The 17,417-nt window shown below is 52.2% G+C and overlaps 1 protein-coding gene across 1 annotated transcript; it reads left to right on the top strand.

Moving 5' to 3' along the window:
• Positions 1 to 1,675: 1,675 nt before the first annotated feature.
• Positions 1,676 to 17,238, top strand: trpm6 (transient receptor potential cation channel, subfamily M, member 6). Its single transcript, XM_062452120.1, is given in 37 exon segments — positions 1,676 to 1,708; positions 2,454 to 2,533; positions 2,751 to 2,789; positions 2,957 to 3,140; positions 3,447 to 3,660; positions 3,767 to 3,891; positions 4,063 to 4,237; positions 4,488 to 4,662; positions 4,814 to 4,937; positions 5,073 to 5,145; positions 5,404 to 5,504; positions 5,929 to 6,063; positions 6,453 to 6,506; positions 6,701 to 6,829; positions 6,953 to 7,051; positions 7,053 to 7,091; positions 7,290 to 7,555; positions 7,871 to 8,010; positions 8,013 to 8,098; positions 8,686 to 8,835; positions 8,932 to 9,069; positions 9,517 to 9,645; positions 9,971 to 10,222; positions 10,675 to 10,849; positions 11,032 to 11,146; positions 11,302 to 11,495; positions 11,929 to 12,061; positions 12,836 to 13,244; positions 13,491 to 13,676; positions 13,764 to 14,157; positions 14,477 to 14,574; positions 15,094 to 15,190; positions 15,585 to 15,631; positions 15,870 to 15,934; positions 16,523 to 16,548; positions 16,643 to 16,687; positions 16,913 to 17,238. Coding segments are annotated over 37 exon segments (5,088 nt in total). The 3' UTR covers positions 17,077 to 17,238.
• Positions 17,239 to 17,417: the final 179 nt, after the last annotated feature.

Raw genomic sequence — 17,417 nt, 5'->3', positions numbered from 1 at the left:
GCCGTATACACTGTATTTGAGTGCGACTCAGCCTCAAGAAAGAAGACTTTCTCACTTTTTTTACAAGTTAAACTTGAGTGGTATGTGAATCTTTTGATGTTTCTGTTCTGACAATAAAGATATGGCCTAACACTTTGTGCTCTCGTTTGTAATGAACATCCAGTTTGCTGATGTCTTGAGTTTCAACTCCAAATGAACGGTTTTAGCTGTAGGTACTTTAATACGCTTGTCAAAACCGATAAGGTTTTTGGGAGGAACCGAGATCAAGAGATGTGTGAAGCAGACCCAACGTGACGAGTCACAGCAATAAATCAATTCAGTTGTTTCCATGAACAACAAAAAATCCCTGTGTCCAGTTTATCACTAATTATAGCTTGCTATCTGGATGGAGTCACCTTACATTCCAGAACAGGATGTTGTTTAGATTAAGGAACACACATCTAGTCGTGTTTGTGTTTGGCTAAAGTAACTTATTAATGATTATTAATTATGTGCTATACTTAGCCTTTCCTACATGATAAGAAGTGTAGCCTATTGTGGATGATGTCCTCACCACTGAGGGTGGAGCTCGGTGGGTAGAGCCCTCAACTGCAGATCAACAGGTCTCAGGTTCAAATGATCACAACAAATCTATATGGATTAAATCATACAAATGTATGAAAATAACATACATCGCACACAAAGGCATCTGAAATGTTTAGTTATATATCACTCCACATAAATGTCACACTTGGTGTCATATGACCATCGGGGTCATTGGATGGGGAAAGAGTACTTTCCTATATGCAGACATTGTTTCAAGTTGGATTTGTAACGATTTTGTGTTGGCCTGTGATATTTGACTTAGATTTTTAGCAAAGTGTCACAGTTGTTAGGCTAATTATAGGCCTACTGATAAAGACTGATTGAATCCCATGACAGCTGAGATTATGGAAAACTGCTACTGCGCAGACATCCTGTGGCGTTAACGCGTGTCATTACTTCAAGGTAGGTCAAGGATGGACCTGCGTGAAGTTGGCCCCCAACGCAAAACATCGTGACTGCTAAATATGTTTATAGACGGGGTCATGAACTCCTCAAGGACTTTCCAAGAGAATCCTGACTACCTTTGGACCCGAGGAGGCTACGCTTGGACCAGCAACGGACTAAACCCCTCCCCCGTTGAGAGACAGGCCAATGGAGAGCAGGGAAGGTAATCGAGTTAGTGATGTGTGAAGTGCGCTTACCTGTCCTAGGTAAACACACTTGTGCCAGCGGCGCACGAGCCCATGTTAATTCATCTCCCACAATGGTAAGCTTGACCTTCTCTTCTAAACTGTGTGCATGCTGTGTTTAATCCCGAAATGGATGTAATTCGAATGTATGTGTATACATGTATGAGGGCTAGTAATCCGAAGGTTGCCAGTTCGATTCCCGGTCATGCCAACTGACGTTGTGCCCTTGGGCAAGGCACTTCACCCTACTTGCCTCGGGGGAATGTCCCTGTACTTACTGTAAGTCGCTCTGGATAAGAGCGTCTGCTAAATGACTAAATGTGTATGTGTAGCACATCCATCAATGGACTCATTCAGTTCTGGTTGAGCTCGAAGTAGTTGGAGAACCGACTTTCTATTCATTATCGTTAATTGCTCCAATTGTATTTTTAAAGCACGTGCAACAACTGCAGTTGAACTATATGTTGCAGGTGTTTTGCTTCAAGACAAAAACGGTAAGCAACACCTCGCACTGACGGGTAGGTCGGTAAGGCCTATTCGTGAAGTCATCTGGAAACAAGTCTGTTCCTATCTGTAATTGCGCGTAAGGTGAGAGCAATAGACCAAAGAGGGGGTGGTGTACACACACACACACGCAGGCACAACAACTGATGCGCCTCAGGTGTTGTTTGTGGATATTCCAGAGCTGTAAACCTGATGTGGCGGCTGATACAATCGCGAGTCCCCTCTGTTTAGTTATGACACAGAGCCGCTTTGGCCTGAATCTCTCCTCGCCGCAGGAAGCGTATGTTTCCTATGTGTGTTTGCAGCTATGCGAGTTTGCTGCAAGGGCTATTGTTACATTTCGGTCAGGTTCCGTAAGGGAAATACTTGGTGGGTTCTGGATAATTTTGGGAACATGAATAGGTCAGAGTATCAAAGCGATGCTGGGGGATAGAGACAGGGAGGGAGGGAGAGAGAGAGAGAGAGAGAGAGAGAGACGGGGGTGGGAGAGAGGGACGTGGACAATCTTACTTTTCGCTGGTCAGATTGTGGACTTCAGAGGATTGTTTCTTGGTGTAGTTTCTTGGAAGCCTAACAATGTTTAATCAACACAGTGAACAAATAGGTCACCAAAACCTCCCTAAAAAGGTGATTATTGGTTGTACTTAGTAGCTTACTAGTTTAGTCTTGTCCTAGAAAGACGCTGTTATTATTTGGTTAACTGTCTGAAATGACTAATGATTCTTCCTATTCCAGTCACGCAAGTGTTGGATAGAAAACACGTTCTACAAGAGAGAGTGTGTGAAGTTCATCCCAGCATGTCGAGATCTCCACAGGTGATCTGGAATCAGAGGACATTGTTAATAACTGTTAATAACTGTTAACAAGTCATTCATTTTCAACTAGGAACGGTTTATATCAAATCAGTATTTCACACTGCAGTTTATATCAAATCAGTATTTCACACTGCAGAACTTGGCAACTGTTCAGCTCCTTCCTGGAAAGCAGTCTTCATGGAGACTTTTATGACCCGAACTTCCCTCTTTATTGCAGATGCTATCCCGTGTGTCAAGTGTGCCAGAACCTAATAAGGTAGGATTTGACAGTGTGTGTCTGTGTGCCTGTGTGTCAGCAAGCTGTGTGAACAGTTCAGAAATTGCTCAACACAGCGTCACACAAGTGTATTGTGCGGAAAGAAAGGGGTGTTTCCGAGTTCGGCTTTGCAGATAAACAATAGTACCCCCCCCCCTCCCCTGCAGATGCTGCTGTGGTCGTCTGCTGGGGGAACACACTTGGCTGGACGCGGGCCCCCCCCTCTCCCTCTCTGTTGGGGCGGGTGAGGAGGAGAGCTGGTCGGTACAGCAGCACACTAGGACCAGCACCACCGATGCCTACGGAACCATCGAGTTCCAGGACAGCGCCAAACGAGCCTGCCGGGCCAAGGTGTGTGTGTGTGTGCGTTTTACGTGTGTAATTGTGTGTTTTTGTATGTGTGTTTTGCGTGTTTTTCTGTGTCCGTGGGGGTGTTTTGTGAGTGTGCTTTCCGTGCGTCATGGCGTTTTGGACGTGTGTGTCTTCTGTGTGGGTGTGTGTCTGTTTTGTGTGCGTCTCCTGTGCGCGCGCGCGTCTCTTTGGTTTCTTCGCGTTGTGTGTGTGTGTGTGTGCTGCTTCCGCACACGCTGGATGTCTCCGCGTGACGGTCACGTCCAGCGATGTGCGCGCGTGTGTGTGTGTGTGTTGCGGCTGCAGTACGTCCGTGTTGCCGTGGACACCAAGGCGGAGGCCCTGCTCCAGCTGATGCTCAGGGAGTGGCAGATGGTCAGACCCAAGCTTCTCCTCTCCGTCCACGGGGGGGCTGAGAACTTCTCCCTGCCCCCTAAAGTCAAGCAGGCCTTCAGCAGGGGCCTGGTCAAGGCTGCCCAGAGCACTGGAGCATGGATACTCACGGATGGCATCAACACAGGTGTGTGTGACTGTCTGTGTGTCTGAGTATGTGTACATCTAAGCGTATCCAACTCCCCGAACCCCCCTACCTCGGAAGTGCTCGTCACCTGCGGCCCGTCCTCCAGGTGTGTCCCGGTACGTGGGAGAGGCCCTGAAGGCCCACGACAGCCTGGACCTCCGCAGAAGGAACACCCTGGGGATCATCCCCTGGGGCGTGGTGGAGGACCACTGGGAGCTCATCGGCCCAGACGTGAGTCCTGGCGCTCAGAGCAAGACTTGGTGTGTGGGGGTACGATGATGTCGAATGGTACCGTACATACACATGTGTACTGTACACCCTGGGAGCCCGGACCTTATGACCCACCTGCCTCATATGCTGTGTGGTGATGTGTGGTGATGGTGTCTTGCTCCTGTCCTGTAGCTTCTCAAGCCCTACCAGCCCCTTCTGGAAAACCCCCTGAGCAAGCGTGCGTTCCTGAACGGCCTGCACTCCCACTTCCTGTTGGTGGACGATGGAACTCTGGGTAAAAATGGCTGCCAGCGGGAGTTCAGGAGGAGGCTGGAGAGACACATTCAGACGCAGAAGATCCACCCCAGTGAGTCTCAGTGTGTGTGTGTGAGTGAGGGTAAGGGTGTGTGTGCTATTGTGGCGTTTGTGTGTTTGGGGTCGTGTGCGAGCGTTGGTGTTTTTGAGTGTGGATGTGCATGTCTGTCAGGTGCGCATGGTCTGTTTGCGCGCGGGTGCGCAAACAGACCATGCGTGAGGGCGGGCCTGGTCTGTGCGAGGACGTGTAGGTGCGTGTGCGTGTGTGCGCGGCCCTTCTCAACCCATCCCCCACGTGGCAGGGATGAAGCAGGGGGTGCCCACGGTGTGCGTGGTGGTGGAGGGCGGCCCTGGCCTCGTCGCCACGGTGCTCGACTACGTGAGCAGCGTGCCTCCCGTGCCAGTCTTGGTCTTCGAGGGGTCGGGCAGGGCGGCCGACCTGCTGGCCTTCCTCCACAAGCAGACAGCCCTAGATAGGTAGGGGGGTCCACCTCACTTTCACAAACACCTTTTTATTATTATCGAGGTCAGCGGGTCGAACCACAAGGCGGGTAAGAGAGGGCGGAAGCGATACTGACGCCTTTTAGGGTTAGACTAGTCGAGTGACGGTGTGTGTGTGTGTGTGCAGACAGCTGGACGCCGACATCCAGGAAGACCTCCTGGTGAGGATCGAGGGCGTGTTTGGACTGGAGAGCGACGAGGCGGCCCAACTCTGCGGCGTGCTCATGGAGTGCATGGAGCACCGCCAGTCTGTGAGTACCCGTGTGTGTGTGTGTGTGTGTCTGCGTTTGTGTATGCCTGTGTGTGTGTGTGTACGTGTATCTACGAGTACTGCAGTTGTCGGTGCCTCTCTGTGAAATAACGGCGAGCTCCTCTCCCACGTCCAGATCACAATTTTTGACTCGGAGTCGGAGGAGCACCAGGAGCCGGACATAGCCATACTGACCACCACTCTGAAAGGTTGAGCCTCTCTCCTGTCCTCTGCACCGTACATGACCTAACAGAAGGCCCTGACAGGATATTAGCCAACAAACGCGGCTACTCACACAAACAAACAAACACATTTGTTATTATTAATATAGATAACAACGCTAGTCCCCCTCAGCCAAGGACTGGTGAACTCTGTCACAGTCATAAACGCTGACAGATTCCATTGGCTCCCGTCAGATGTGTGCCGGCGGCTGTGCTTTCCTGATTGGCTGCCTGTGTGATTGACAGGAACCAAGGCCAGTCCAGCGTCACAGCTGAGCATGACCCTGGCATGGGACCGGGCGGACATTGCCAACACACACGTCCTGGTGTATGGACAGCACTGGCAGGTCAGACAGCTGAGTGTGTGTGTGTGTCGGGATGTACTGTAAATGCATGTATGTATGTACAGTATTTGTGTGTGTGTATACATGTATGCGTGACTTCATGTGTGTATGTGTGTGTGTTTCACTTTGGCATTCTGACACGCTGTCATCTCAAACAGTTAAATGCCCAAAAGTCAGCGTTCTTCAGACACAATCAAATGGTTTCCTTGGTGTCATCAGATAATCTCATCAGTCACAACAATGGTCCGTCCCCTGTAGACAGCATCAAAGTACAAAAGGGTGACAACATTGATCTGTCCTATATTGGCACACACAGTGTGTGTGTGTGCGTTTGGGTGTATGTATGTGTGTACATGTACATATGTGTAAGTGTGTGCATGCGTGTGTGTATAAGTACGTGTGTGTACCCCCCCCCCCCCCCCCCCAGGTGGGCTCTCTGGAGCAGGCCATGCTGAACGCTCTGCTCATGGACCGCGTGGCCTTCGTCAAGCTGCTCATTGACCACGGCATGACCATGAACCACTTCCTGTCTGTGGAGAGGCTGGAGCAGCTCTACAACACTGTAACCACCTCCCCCCTCTCTCCTTTTCTTCTCTCTCTCTCTCTCTCTCTCTCTTTCTCTTTCTCGTTATCCACCCTTCCTCCTATTCTTTCTTCCTCTTGAAGCCACAATAGCGGCGGCATATTCCAGTTTGCCGTAACATTGGATATAATTGCAATCACAGTAATGCATTCTAAGTAGGCTTCTGGTTTCCCTGTTGTTTTGGACCAATTATAGATGCATTATTTCAGAGCCGTTATTTGGCTGTAAATGTATGCCCTAGGAACTAGAAGCAGGCCTGGTGTTGCTGTCTTTCATAGCTAGAAGCCCTCTAGTCATGAACCTTCTGACAGAACCAAACTAAATGGTACAAACACAAAGGATAAACATGTCTACTTCCTTTCTCCCAGCCAAAGGGAGTGACAGACAACTTCCTCCGTCACCTCGTGGAAGATGCTAAACAGGTGAGTGACCTAAGCAGACAGGGTTGTAGGTTGCACTTTGGTCTGGTGGATGTTTGTCTGTGACAGTTGTGTGTGTTTGCTGTGTGTGTCTGTGTGCTTCCGTCTCTTGCGTGCGTGTGTCGGTCTCCCTGTGTGTGTGTGTGTCTCTTTGTGTGTGTGTGTCTGTGTGTGTGTCTGTGTCCGCGTGCGTCTAGACTCATCTCCCGGCAGGATACAAGCTCTCCATCATCGACGTAGGCATGGTGATCGAGTACCTGATGGGCGGGGCCTATCGTAGCTCCTACACACGCAAGCAGTTCCGGGCGGCGTACGACCGCCTTCACGTCCGCACCAAGGTGATGAGGGGGACGCCTGTCCCGCCTGACCGCCTGACCGCCTGGCCCGCTCCTTCTGCTGAACCGTCCTGACTCAGCCGTTCTTCGCCCACCCCCCCCCCCCCCCTACAGGAACCGGTTCGGGATGGGACGGGACCCCCGACCAAGGGGAGGAGGCCGGCCCCCCCCCCCCCCTCAGCCAGGCCCCGGCACCACCGACCCCCGGGACCCCTCCCACTTCTACCGCACGGCGAAGCCGTACGAGCGCAAGGTCTCCTTTAAACACGCTCTACCTTGTGTTAGTGGGAGCTTTGCTCAAAACGGCTATAGGGCGTTTAAGGCCGACGTGGTCCAGCCTTATTGTGCTCCGACGAGCTCCAGCTGAAATGACCCTTTTTGGCCCTGTTGTCCTCTTCTTCCAACTCCTCTTCCTCCTCCACCTCCTCCTCTCCCTCCCCCTTCTCCCCAGGAAAAGGGCGTGGTTTCGGGGGAGCCGAAGGAGACCCCTCCCCAGCGGCGGGACGACTCCCGTCTGTTTGTTTACAACTTCAACGACCTGTTTGTGTGGGCCGTGCTGCAGCGGCGCCAGCAGATGGCGCTGTTCCTGTGGCGGCACGGCGAGGAGGCCCTGGCCCGCACCACCGTGGCCTGCAAGCTGTACCGCTCCATGGCCCTGGAGGCTCGGCAGAGCCACATGGCCGACAGCATCGCCGACGAGTTCAAGACCTATTCCATGTGAGTGTGTGTGTGTGTGTGTGGGGGGGGGGGGGGGGGGGGGTGGGGTGGGCTTTTGCACCAAATGTGTTTTTCTGTGCGTGTGTGTGTGGTTTGTCTTCTCGAATACGCGTGTGTGCGCGTATGCGTGTGTTGTGTTGGCCCGCCGGCTAGGTGTGTGTGTTTCCCCCGGTTAGTTTTTTCACACGCGGGTGCGTGTTTTCGAAAGCACGTGTTCCCCGTGTGTATTTGACATGCGTGTGTTCCCCCGTGTGTTTTTTTGGGGGGTTGGGGGTGTGTTTTCAATCGTGCGCTCACGCGCTTCCACCCCGTCAGGGAGTTCGGACAGCTGGCCGTGGACCTGCTCGACTGCGCCTTCCGACAGAACGCCCACATGGCCATGAAGCTGCTCACCTCCGACATGGAGTGCTGGAGCCACTTCACCTGTCTCCAGGTGGCCGTGTCCTGCCGCCTGCGGGAATTGTGTCCCACTCCTGCACCCAGGCGCTCCTCACCGACCTGTGGACCGGCCGGCTCAACATGAGGAAGAACTCCTACTTCAAGGTAAAGCCGGAAGGACGGAGGGAGGGACCTGTTTTTTTGACGGCTGCGGGAGAAAGTTGTGGAACGGTGGGATTGTCGGTTTCGGTTCTGGGTTTATTAGCTCTCACGTAACAGGGTTAGGGTGTCACAGGGTAGGTCCACGACCGAGCCATGTCAAGTCAGTGTGTTTCAGTGGGGCACTTGCCTTGCCAAAAAAGGGGAGAATCTTGGTATAGAGACCATTAAAGGGATGACACCATCTGGAGTGATGCTGATTTAACATTGTGACAATCGTTTCCATGTTTTTGGAATAGAAACTGTGTGTTGCCAGTCAGTAATATCATGTTTACTGTAGTAGCTCACATCACGTGACAGTGTTTTCATTTCAGCCTGAACCAGGTCCTAGCTGTCCCAGGTGCAGCTAGGTCCGGGTCAGTCAGACGATGATGTCCACCTGTCTGCCTGTCTGTTTGCCTGTCTGTTTGCCTGTCTGCCTGTCTGTTTGCCTGTCTGCCTGTCTGCCTGTCTGCCTGTCTGCCTGTCTGTCTGTCTGCCTGTCTGTTTGCCTGTCTGCCTGTCTCTCTATCTGCCTGTCTGCCTGTCCTCAGATCATCCTCGGTCTCCTCCTGCCCCCTGCCATCCTGCTGCTCGAGTTCAAGAGCCCCGCCCAGATGTCCCACGTGCCCCAATCGCAGGAGGCGATGCAGTTTGGGTGGGACTCTGCTAAGCCAATGACAGCCAAGGAGACAGGAGAAAAGGTCTAAAAGCATCTGCTACATGAATACATTACAATAACCGTCCCCTCCCCCCTTCCTGTTGGATGTTGACGCCCCTTCCGTGCGTGTGGCGTGCAGGGTGTGGCCGACGCAGAGAAGGGGAGGACATCCGACCCAGTGCCCGGCTCCTTCCGGGCCTCGTCCTATTGGCTGCGCTGGACCAGGAAGTTCTACGAGTTCTACACGGCTCCAGTCGTCAAATTCTGGTTCCACACGGTTGGTGTCTCCCGCACAGTAACGCGTGAACACAGTGCTGGGTCTTGTGTTCACCTCAGGGAGCCTTTCTGGGTCAAAGAGGGATTCACTTACTGTATCAGCTACTATTGATTACTATCAGTTTATATTGACCTTGTTTTATTATTGGAGTCTACATGTTGTTTCATATGTGGCACAGTTTTACTGTTTTACAATCTCGCTAGCAAAATGACCTCAGAGCTCATGTGTTGCTTAGGGATAGGTATAGTGGTTTAGTGGTAGAGCATTTGACTACAGATCAAGCGTCACAGGTTTGAAACCTCCCCCTTTACGTGACCTTGCTGAAAGAACACATTATTATAGGGATTGTTTTTCTCTGTGTTAAATGTGTATTTGTTGGATTTGTTGAATGTGAGACTTGATGTGTCTATCTGGGTGGTTTGTGTTGTGTGGGTGTCTGTGGAGCAGATGTCCTACCTGGTGTTCCTCATGCTGTTCGCCTACATGGTGCTGGTGAAGCTGGAGGACCGGCCCAGCTGGCCAGAGTGGCTGGTGATCGCCTACATCCTGTCCACCGCCCTGGAGAAGACCCGTGAGGTGAGGGCCAGCTCTGGAGGGAGAGGAGGAGCAGTGCTCTCCTTCAGCTGGCTCCCACCACGGGGTCTGGAGTCCACCTCGCTCTCTCGCTCTTTCTCTTTCCCCCTGTCTCTCTCTCTCTCTCTCACTCTCTCTCTCTCTCTCTCTCTCTCTCAATCTCCTTCCCTCTCCCTTCTTTTTCTCTCCTTCTTTCCCTCTCTCTTTCTCTCTCTCCCCCTCTCTCCTTCTCTCCTTCGCTTCAGTCCCCCTCGACAACTTTAACAGCTCACATGTTGCCATCTCGTTCCCCTCGAACCCTGCGGTCTCTCCGGGCTCCGGTCCCCAGGTGATGATGTCAGAGCCCAGGCAGCCGATCAAGAAGCTGCGGGTGTGGTTCGGCGAGTTCTGGAACGTTCTGGACCTGCTGGCCATCCTGCTCTTCCTGTCCGGCCTGGTCCTGCGCTGTCAGGGGGGCGAGCTCCGCACCGCGGGCCGCATCAGCTACTGCTTGGACATCATCTTCTGGTCCGTCCGAGTGCTGGACCTCCTGGCCCTCAACCAGTACGCCGGACCCTACCTCACCATGATCACCAAGATGGTGGGTGGGGCCAGACACACACTCGTCTGGGGCTGGGCTACCGTAGAATTCCCCCCCCCCCCCCCCCCCCCTGGAGGTGGATCACCACTTCACAGTAGTGTCACATGCTTTTTAATATCAAACTATAAAATCTCTTCTCAATCACTTATAATATATTTTGCTCCAACACTAATTTGGCACACCTGATTCTAATCATTAGCAGGTTGATCGGGTAACTATTTTTAAATCAGGTCAAATATGTGTGGTTGGTGCCAAAACCAACAGGCAAGTAGCTCTCCAGGAACAAGGTTGCTATATACAATAACATACATTTTGTAAGGACATTTACTGGGTAAAGCTGAGTGGTAGAGCATTTGACCCCAGATCACAGGTTCAAATCCCCCCTTTGACGCCGCTTTGGATAACCCGCTTGTGCTTCCTACTGTGATTGGTCTTTCTCCTGTGGCCCTCAGACCAGAGACATGTTCTACATTGTGGTGATGATGGCCATCGTGTTGCTGAGTTTCGGGGTGTCCAGGAAAGCCATCCTATCCCCTGACGAGGAGCCTTCCTGGCGCCTGGCCCAGGACGTGGTGGACCAGCCCTACTGGATGATGTTCGGGGAGGTTTATGCCGGGGAGATAGATGGTAGGGAACCAGAGAACGTTCTGTATCTTCCAATGGAGGTCCTCACTCTAGGTTTGGAGGTAGAAGAGATGCTGGTGGAGATCTCCTGTGTTGTAGTCTAAGCCGATGTAGCCAAAACAAAGACTGGATGTAGAACGTTCCTCCTCTCACACCCGTGTGTGTGTGTGTGTGTGTGTTTACAGCATGTGAAGGGGGCAAGCCCTGCCCCCCTGGTTCCTTCATCACTCCCTTCCTCCAGGCTGTTTATCTTTTTGTCCAGTACATCATCATGGTCAACCTCCTCATCGCAGTTTTTAAGTAAGACTGGCACCAGCACACCCACACACTCCCACTACCTCAGACCCCCAAACTGCTTTCCTTCTTTCTTTCTTTCTTTCTTTGAGTCACAACTCTCTCGCTCGCTCACTCGCTCACTCCTCCCCCCCCCCCCCCTCCCATCTCTGTCTCCACAGCAACGTCTACTTCAACATGAAGTCCATCTCCAACAAGGTGTGGAAGTACAACCGCTACCGCTACCTCAAAACCTATCAGGAGAGGCCTTGGCTGCCCCCGCCCTTCATCATCCTCAGTCACATGACCCAGTGTGTGAGCGCCATTTACCGCAAGCACCGGGGCACCCCCGGACAGGAGGGAGACTCCGGACTCAGTGAGTGTGTGTGTGGGATCATTCTTGCATGTTAGGTAGTGTGTACACTGTACACACACACATACAGATTCCGATGATGTTCACAGCCAGGTGAATACGCTAGCAGCCACCCACACACACACATAAACACTGTATACACATCATATGTTGTACACACACACACACATATATGCGTACATAATTATATAGATATATACGGGTCAGATGGCTGAGCGGTTAGGGAATCGGGCTATTAATCAGAAGGTTGCTGGTTCGATTCCTGGCCGTGCAAAATGACGTTGTGTCCTTGGGCAAGGCACTTCACCCTACTTGCCTCGGGGGGAATGTCCCTGTACTTACTGTAAGTCGTTCTGGATAAGAGTGTCTGCTGAATGACTAAATGGAAATATATACAGTATAAACAGTATGTCATGTTGTACATTTCCCCTGTCAGAGTTGTACTTGGGGCGAGAGGACCTGAAGAAGCTTCACGAGTTTGAGGAGAGGTGCGTGGAGATCCACATCCACGAGAAGAACCACGCTCTCCTCGGCAGCCAGGCCAACCGGATCAGAGCCACGTCCGAACGGTGAGACCGCGCCCTGTCGAGGTGGTCGACCACGGCCTCAGAAAGACTGTTCTCAGAGCCCATGACAGCATATAGCAGTGAAAAGACAGAAAACATCTCCTTTTCCTACCATATAAACCCTCCGTTTCTCCCGCAACATGTTCTACCTTCCCCTCTCTCTCTCGGTGTGCCCGTGCAACAGAACAAAGACATTTGTCGACAAAAAAAATGGCTGAAAGATAAATGAGAGCCTGCAGTAATTATAACCTTGTGTATTGGTTGTTTTGTAGAAGTAAACGCTACAGAGGTTTGGTCAGAAGGACGTCATCTAGATAGGAATGTGTAGGCCTCTGTCTTTGTATGAAAGAGCACTCTGTGCATGCCTGAGCTCTGATTCAGTGATTTGTGTTGAAGTAGTAGAGCAAAGATGTCTACGTTTCAAGGACTTTGACTGTTTAGGTCGACAGATAACATCTTCTCCTTCGAGTTGAGAGGAGAAGAGGAGTACCAGTGTACCTGATTTGCTACCCTTCATAGAGGGTCCTTTGTGAAGAATAATGAAAGCCAGATAGGGCTCGTTTCATGTTAGAAGAAGGACTGTGATACCTCACCCTTTGTAACACTCGGTTCGTAAGCTCGTCTTAAACTCGACCGAGCCTTTGAACTCTTGGTCACTCGTTACTTGGGATTCAGACCCGACTCGGCGAACTGGAGAAGCCGATTGAAATCGTAACGTTTGGAGCTTTCATACCCATCGTTTTTTTTTTTACCTTCTCCTCCCTCTCTGTGTGTCAGGGCTGAGGAGATGGCGGAGGTGGCCCTGGAGGTGTCCGAGAAGGTCCACTTCATCCAGGACAGCCTGCAGGTTCTCGACGACCAGCTGGGTCAGCTCCAGGACATGTCGGCCCTGGCGGTGGACACCCTCACCCTCCTCTCCGCCTCCGACAGCCTGCAGCAGGAAGAGGCGCGGCTCGCCCACTGGCAGCCGATCGCGCGCTCCCGCCACCTCCCCCACAGCTGCACCCTCCCCCGGGGGGCCGGGGGGGACGTCACCCCGTCTTGCGCGCCCAAAGCCTACCTCAGCAGCCCTCCCTCCCTGCTGAGGGCCGTCGGGCCCGGGGGCCGACGCTTGTCGATGGAGTGGCACGCGTCCGGCTGGGGGGGCCGGGCGCGCGGGGGTGGGCGTACGGAGGAGGTGGAGGAGGTATTACACCATCAGTATTTGTTTGGGATTCGAGACATGCTGTAAACATGCTGTTTACTTCTTGGGTAGGATTGGAATGTTTTAATTCCCTTGTGTGTGCATATTTGTCTGTATGTTTATTTGTATGTTTGTGATTTTACAGCCTCAAACATAGTGGTCTTCAATTGTGGTCCTCAGGGCCTGGAGAAACAAGGTGTTTTATCTCCTGTGGATGATTAATCTGTACTTCCTCTGCTGGCTCCCCAGGATGTGCCCAGGCCCTCCCAGAGCGAGGTGAGGCCCCTGGGCTCCCTCTCCCACCTGGCCGTGGGCTGGAGGGACCAGACCCCCCGTGGCTCCAGCAAGCCCTCGCCCTCCGGGTCTCTGCCCTCCCTCTGGCCTGGAGAGGGCGGTCTGGAGACCCTCACCCAACCCTGCACCTGCGACGCCCCCGTGTCCCCCCATCCGGAGGGGACCTCTATGGAGGAGGAGGAGGAGGAGGAGGAGGAGGAGGAGGAGGAGGAGGAGGAGAGGGGGGGTGAGCAGGTGTCCAGTGCTGACATCTCTAGGGGCTCCAGCCAGGCTGTCCTGTTGCCTGGGCTCAGGGACGACAGAGGGGGTTGTGGTGGAGGGCTGGTCAATCCCGCCTTCTGCATGGACGCCGACCAATCAGGAACCTTGCGGTACATCCGGCACGGCCAATGGGGTCGGACCAGGAGCAATTGTTCTCGCTGGGCGTGGCGCTGCAGGGACCGCCCCTACGACCACTGCCGCTCGCTGTCCGCTAGCGTCGAGAACATGGTGCTCTCTGGCGCCCCCCTCAGCCCGCTGCGGGGCTCCTTCCCTGCCCTCAACGGACCAATGAACAGCGACAGCCTCCCTGGGAGGAGGAGCCTTAAAGATGACACGCCCCTCGGCCTCAGCAAGAGCAGAGGTAAGGAGGTGACCGGTAAGGAAACTGGCAAGCACAGTGTTCCTCAGTGTTCCTCAATGTTCCTCAATGTTCCTTAGTGTTTCTCAATGTTCCTCAACATTCCTCAATGTTCCTCAACATTCCTCAATGTTCCTCAGTGTTCCTCAGTGTTCCTCAATGTTCCTCAGTGTTCCTCAGTGTTCCTCAGTGTTCCTCAGTGTTCCTCAGTGTTCCTCAACGTTCCTCAGTGTTCCTCAGTGTTCCTCAGTGTTCCTCAGTGTTCCTCAACGTTCCTCAGTGTTCCTCAGTGAGGAGATGACGCTCTCTCGTTCTCCTCCAGAGTGGTCCCAGTCCTCCGACCTGTGTGCAGCCCCAGGCAGCAGATGCAGGACCCTGCAGAAGAAGACCGTCAAGATCCAGGAGGACGGCGACAACGCCGTACGATCCGTTCTGCTCCCGACCCTCTTCCTGTCTCACGCTCTCCTCTCTCTCTCTTCCTGTCTCACGCTCTCCTCTCTCTCTTCCTGTTTCCCTCTTCCTGTCTCACGCTCTCCTCTCTCTCTCTTCCTGTCTCCTTCTTCCTGTCTCACGCTCTCTTCTCTCTTCCTGTTTTCCCTCTTCCCGTCTCACACTCTCTTCCTCTCCTTCTTCCTGTCTCACGCTCTCTTCCTGTCTCCTTCTTCCTGTCTCACGATCTCTTCTCTCGTCCTGTTTTCCCTCTTCCTGTCTCACGCTCTATTCTCTCTCTCTTCCTGTTTCCCTCTTCCTGTCTCACGCTCTCTCTCTCTTCCTCTCTCCGTCCACTCGTCTCGCTCTCTCTGTCCCCCAATTGCTTTCTTCCTGTCTCTCCAACGTCCTCCCCTCCTCCTCCTTCCCCCCTCCGCATCTGTGTAAAGGTCTGTTTACATGTCGGATGTGGTCATATGAAGCTTGTATTTCTCTGTTCCTCTCCCCCAGGTGGACATGCAGGCGCACCTCTCACCCATGTCCCGGAAGAGGAGGAGGCAGGGGGAAACGCCATGCTGGTCGGCCTCGACCAGCCTCAGCCAACTCAGTACGACCCACAGAGCCCAGAGCTAGCTTTTACACTTCAGTAGCAGGCGCCTTCGTCCAGGCGTACGTTTGTCTAGGGGCAGAACGAGAATTACCAGTTGTTGGTAGTTAACTTTGCGATGTGGCTGGTAAACACAGAACGTTCTTTGACCCAGACCACCAAACTGTTAGAACTATGCACTTCCGTTCCTTGGTCTTCCGCTGGACTTTCGATATGGGGTATTTGTACGCTCTGGTTAAAAGCGTCTGTTAAATGAGAAAAATGTAAACATGAAAATGCAGAGCATTCTATATGAAGGTTTTTTTTTTTACACCAGACCTGTATAGAAAGTTATTTTAGTAACATGTTGAATTCATGTTTCTCCATCAACTCTCTCTTCTGAATGCCATTTCAGATTTCGAGCCAATGGATTTGCTGCATAAATTATCCTCTCCACTTCAGGTAGGGTTGTGTAATTGTGCTCAGCTGTCAGGTTAATGACATGATGTTGTTGGGGTATTATTGGGGCATTATTGTAGTTACAATAAATGATTACGGTGTAGTTTGAAGATGTGTGTGCGTGCATTCGTGCGTTTATGTGGCTGTCCGTGTGTGTGTGTGTGTTTATGTGGCTGTCCATTTGTGTGTGTGCGTTTATGTGGCTGTCCATTTGTGTGTGTGTGTGTGTGTGTGTGTGTAGAGCTCCAGGAGTCCCAGTCACTCCGTGTGGAACAGCTGGGCCAAGACTCACAGCCGCCGCTCATCGTAAGTCTGAAGACGTCCGGATGAAAGATAGAGGGAGGGATGAGGGAGGGAGGGATAGATAGAGGGATGGATGGAGGGATAGATAGAGGGATGGATGGAGGGATAGATAGAGGGATGGATGGAGGGATAGATAGAGGGATGGATGGAGGGATAGATAGAGGGATGGATGGAGGGATAGATAGAGGGATGGATGGAGGGAGGGAGGGATAGATAGAGGGATGGATGGAGGGAGGGATAGATAGAGGGATGGATAGATAGAGGGATGGATGGAGGGATAGATAGAGGGATGGATGGAGGGAGGGAGGGATAGATAGAGGGATGGATGGAGGGAGGGATAGATAGAGGGATGGATGGATAGAGGGATGTATCTTCTGGATGGATGGACTAAGGAGTAGGGGATTGGATGGCTGCAGGGATAGATAAAGGGATGGAGGGAGGGATTGATAGAGAGGTAGTGGAATACATGGATGGAGGGATTGATAGAGGGGGTGGAAGGATAGATGGATGGAGAGATGTGTCATGGATGGAAGGATGAATAAAGAGGCAGATGGATGGATGGAGGGATTGATCTCCTATCTTCTCTTTCAGACTACAGAGTTGGATGGGCCTTGACGGTAAGGTCTTTGCGGGGGCATCATCTGCTAGATTCCGTGGTGTCTGGGGCAGACAGTTCTGTTGATACGGGGTCACTCTCCATGTCTCTTTCAGCCAAGACCTTCCAGTCCAGCGAGGACTTGGATCCACACTACTCAGGTACCGTAGACCTGGAGTCACTCACGCTTCCATCTAACAGGACTTAGTCACGATGATGTCATTTGGCTCTCAGAATCCACACTCTTTGGGATTGCTCTATTGTGTGTGACGCGTGTGTGCGTGTGTGTGTGTTTTTCGATTGTGTGTGTGCGTGTTCCTGGGCATGTCTGTTTCATGTGTGAATGTGCGTGTTTTTTAATGCGTGTGTGTGTATGTGCGTGACAGCTATGGAGAGAAACAATTTGATGAGACTGGCTCACACCATCCCCTTCACCCCGGTCTCCTTCCTGGGTGAGTCAACCTTCTGCCAGCCTTCATGTGACAGCCAGGTCAAAGGTGACCGCTTCAGGAAGATAGCGCTAGCTTCCACTGGGTTATGCCAATGTTAAAAGATGAGTTGCTTTTGGATAAGCTTGGCTCAGGTCCAGGTACGAGATTCGCCTAGTGACAAGATTTGTATTGCAATGCTAAGATCCAAGGGTTAGATGATGTAGATAACATGGCTGTCAGGGACTGGGAGAGCATTTGCACGGGAACACTGTCTTCCATCCAAGCCTCCAAGTTCTGATAAGCGGGAGATAGAACTGGGATTAGGGTTAGGTTGAGGGGTCGAGGGTCGAGGCTAGGGTAGGGGTCACTAGGGTTCGGGTTTCTTCGGGATAGAGATAAGTCATGAAGCTGGATAGATGCTATTGTCCAAACCCCTGTGTCTCACCTCCCTGTCTCCCCC

Source organism: Osmerus eperlanus, chromosome 25 (genome assembly GCF_963692335.1).
Source record: "Osmerus eperlanus chromosome 25, fOsmEpe2.1, whole genome shotgun sequence".
NCBI classification, from domain to species: domain Eukaryota; kingdom Metazoa; phylum Chordata; class Actinopteri; order Osmeriformes; family Osmeridae; genus Osmerus; species Osmerus eperlanus.
Note: the sequence above shows the minus strand (reverse complement) of the source record. Positions and strands in the feature narration are given on the sequence as shown.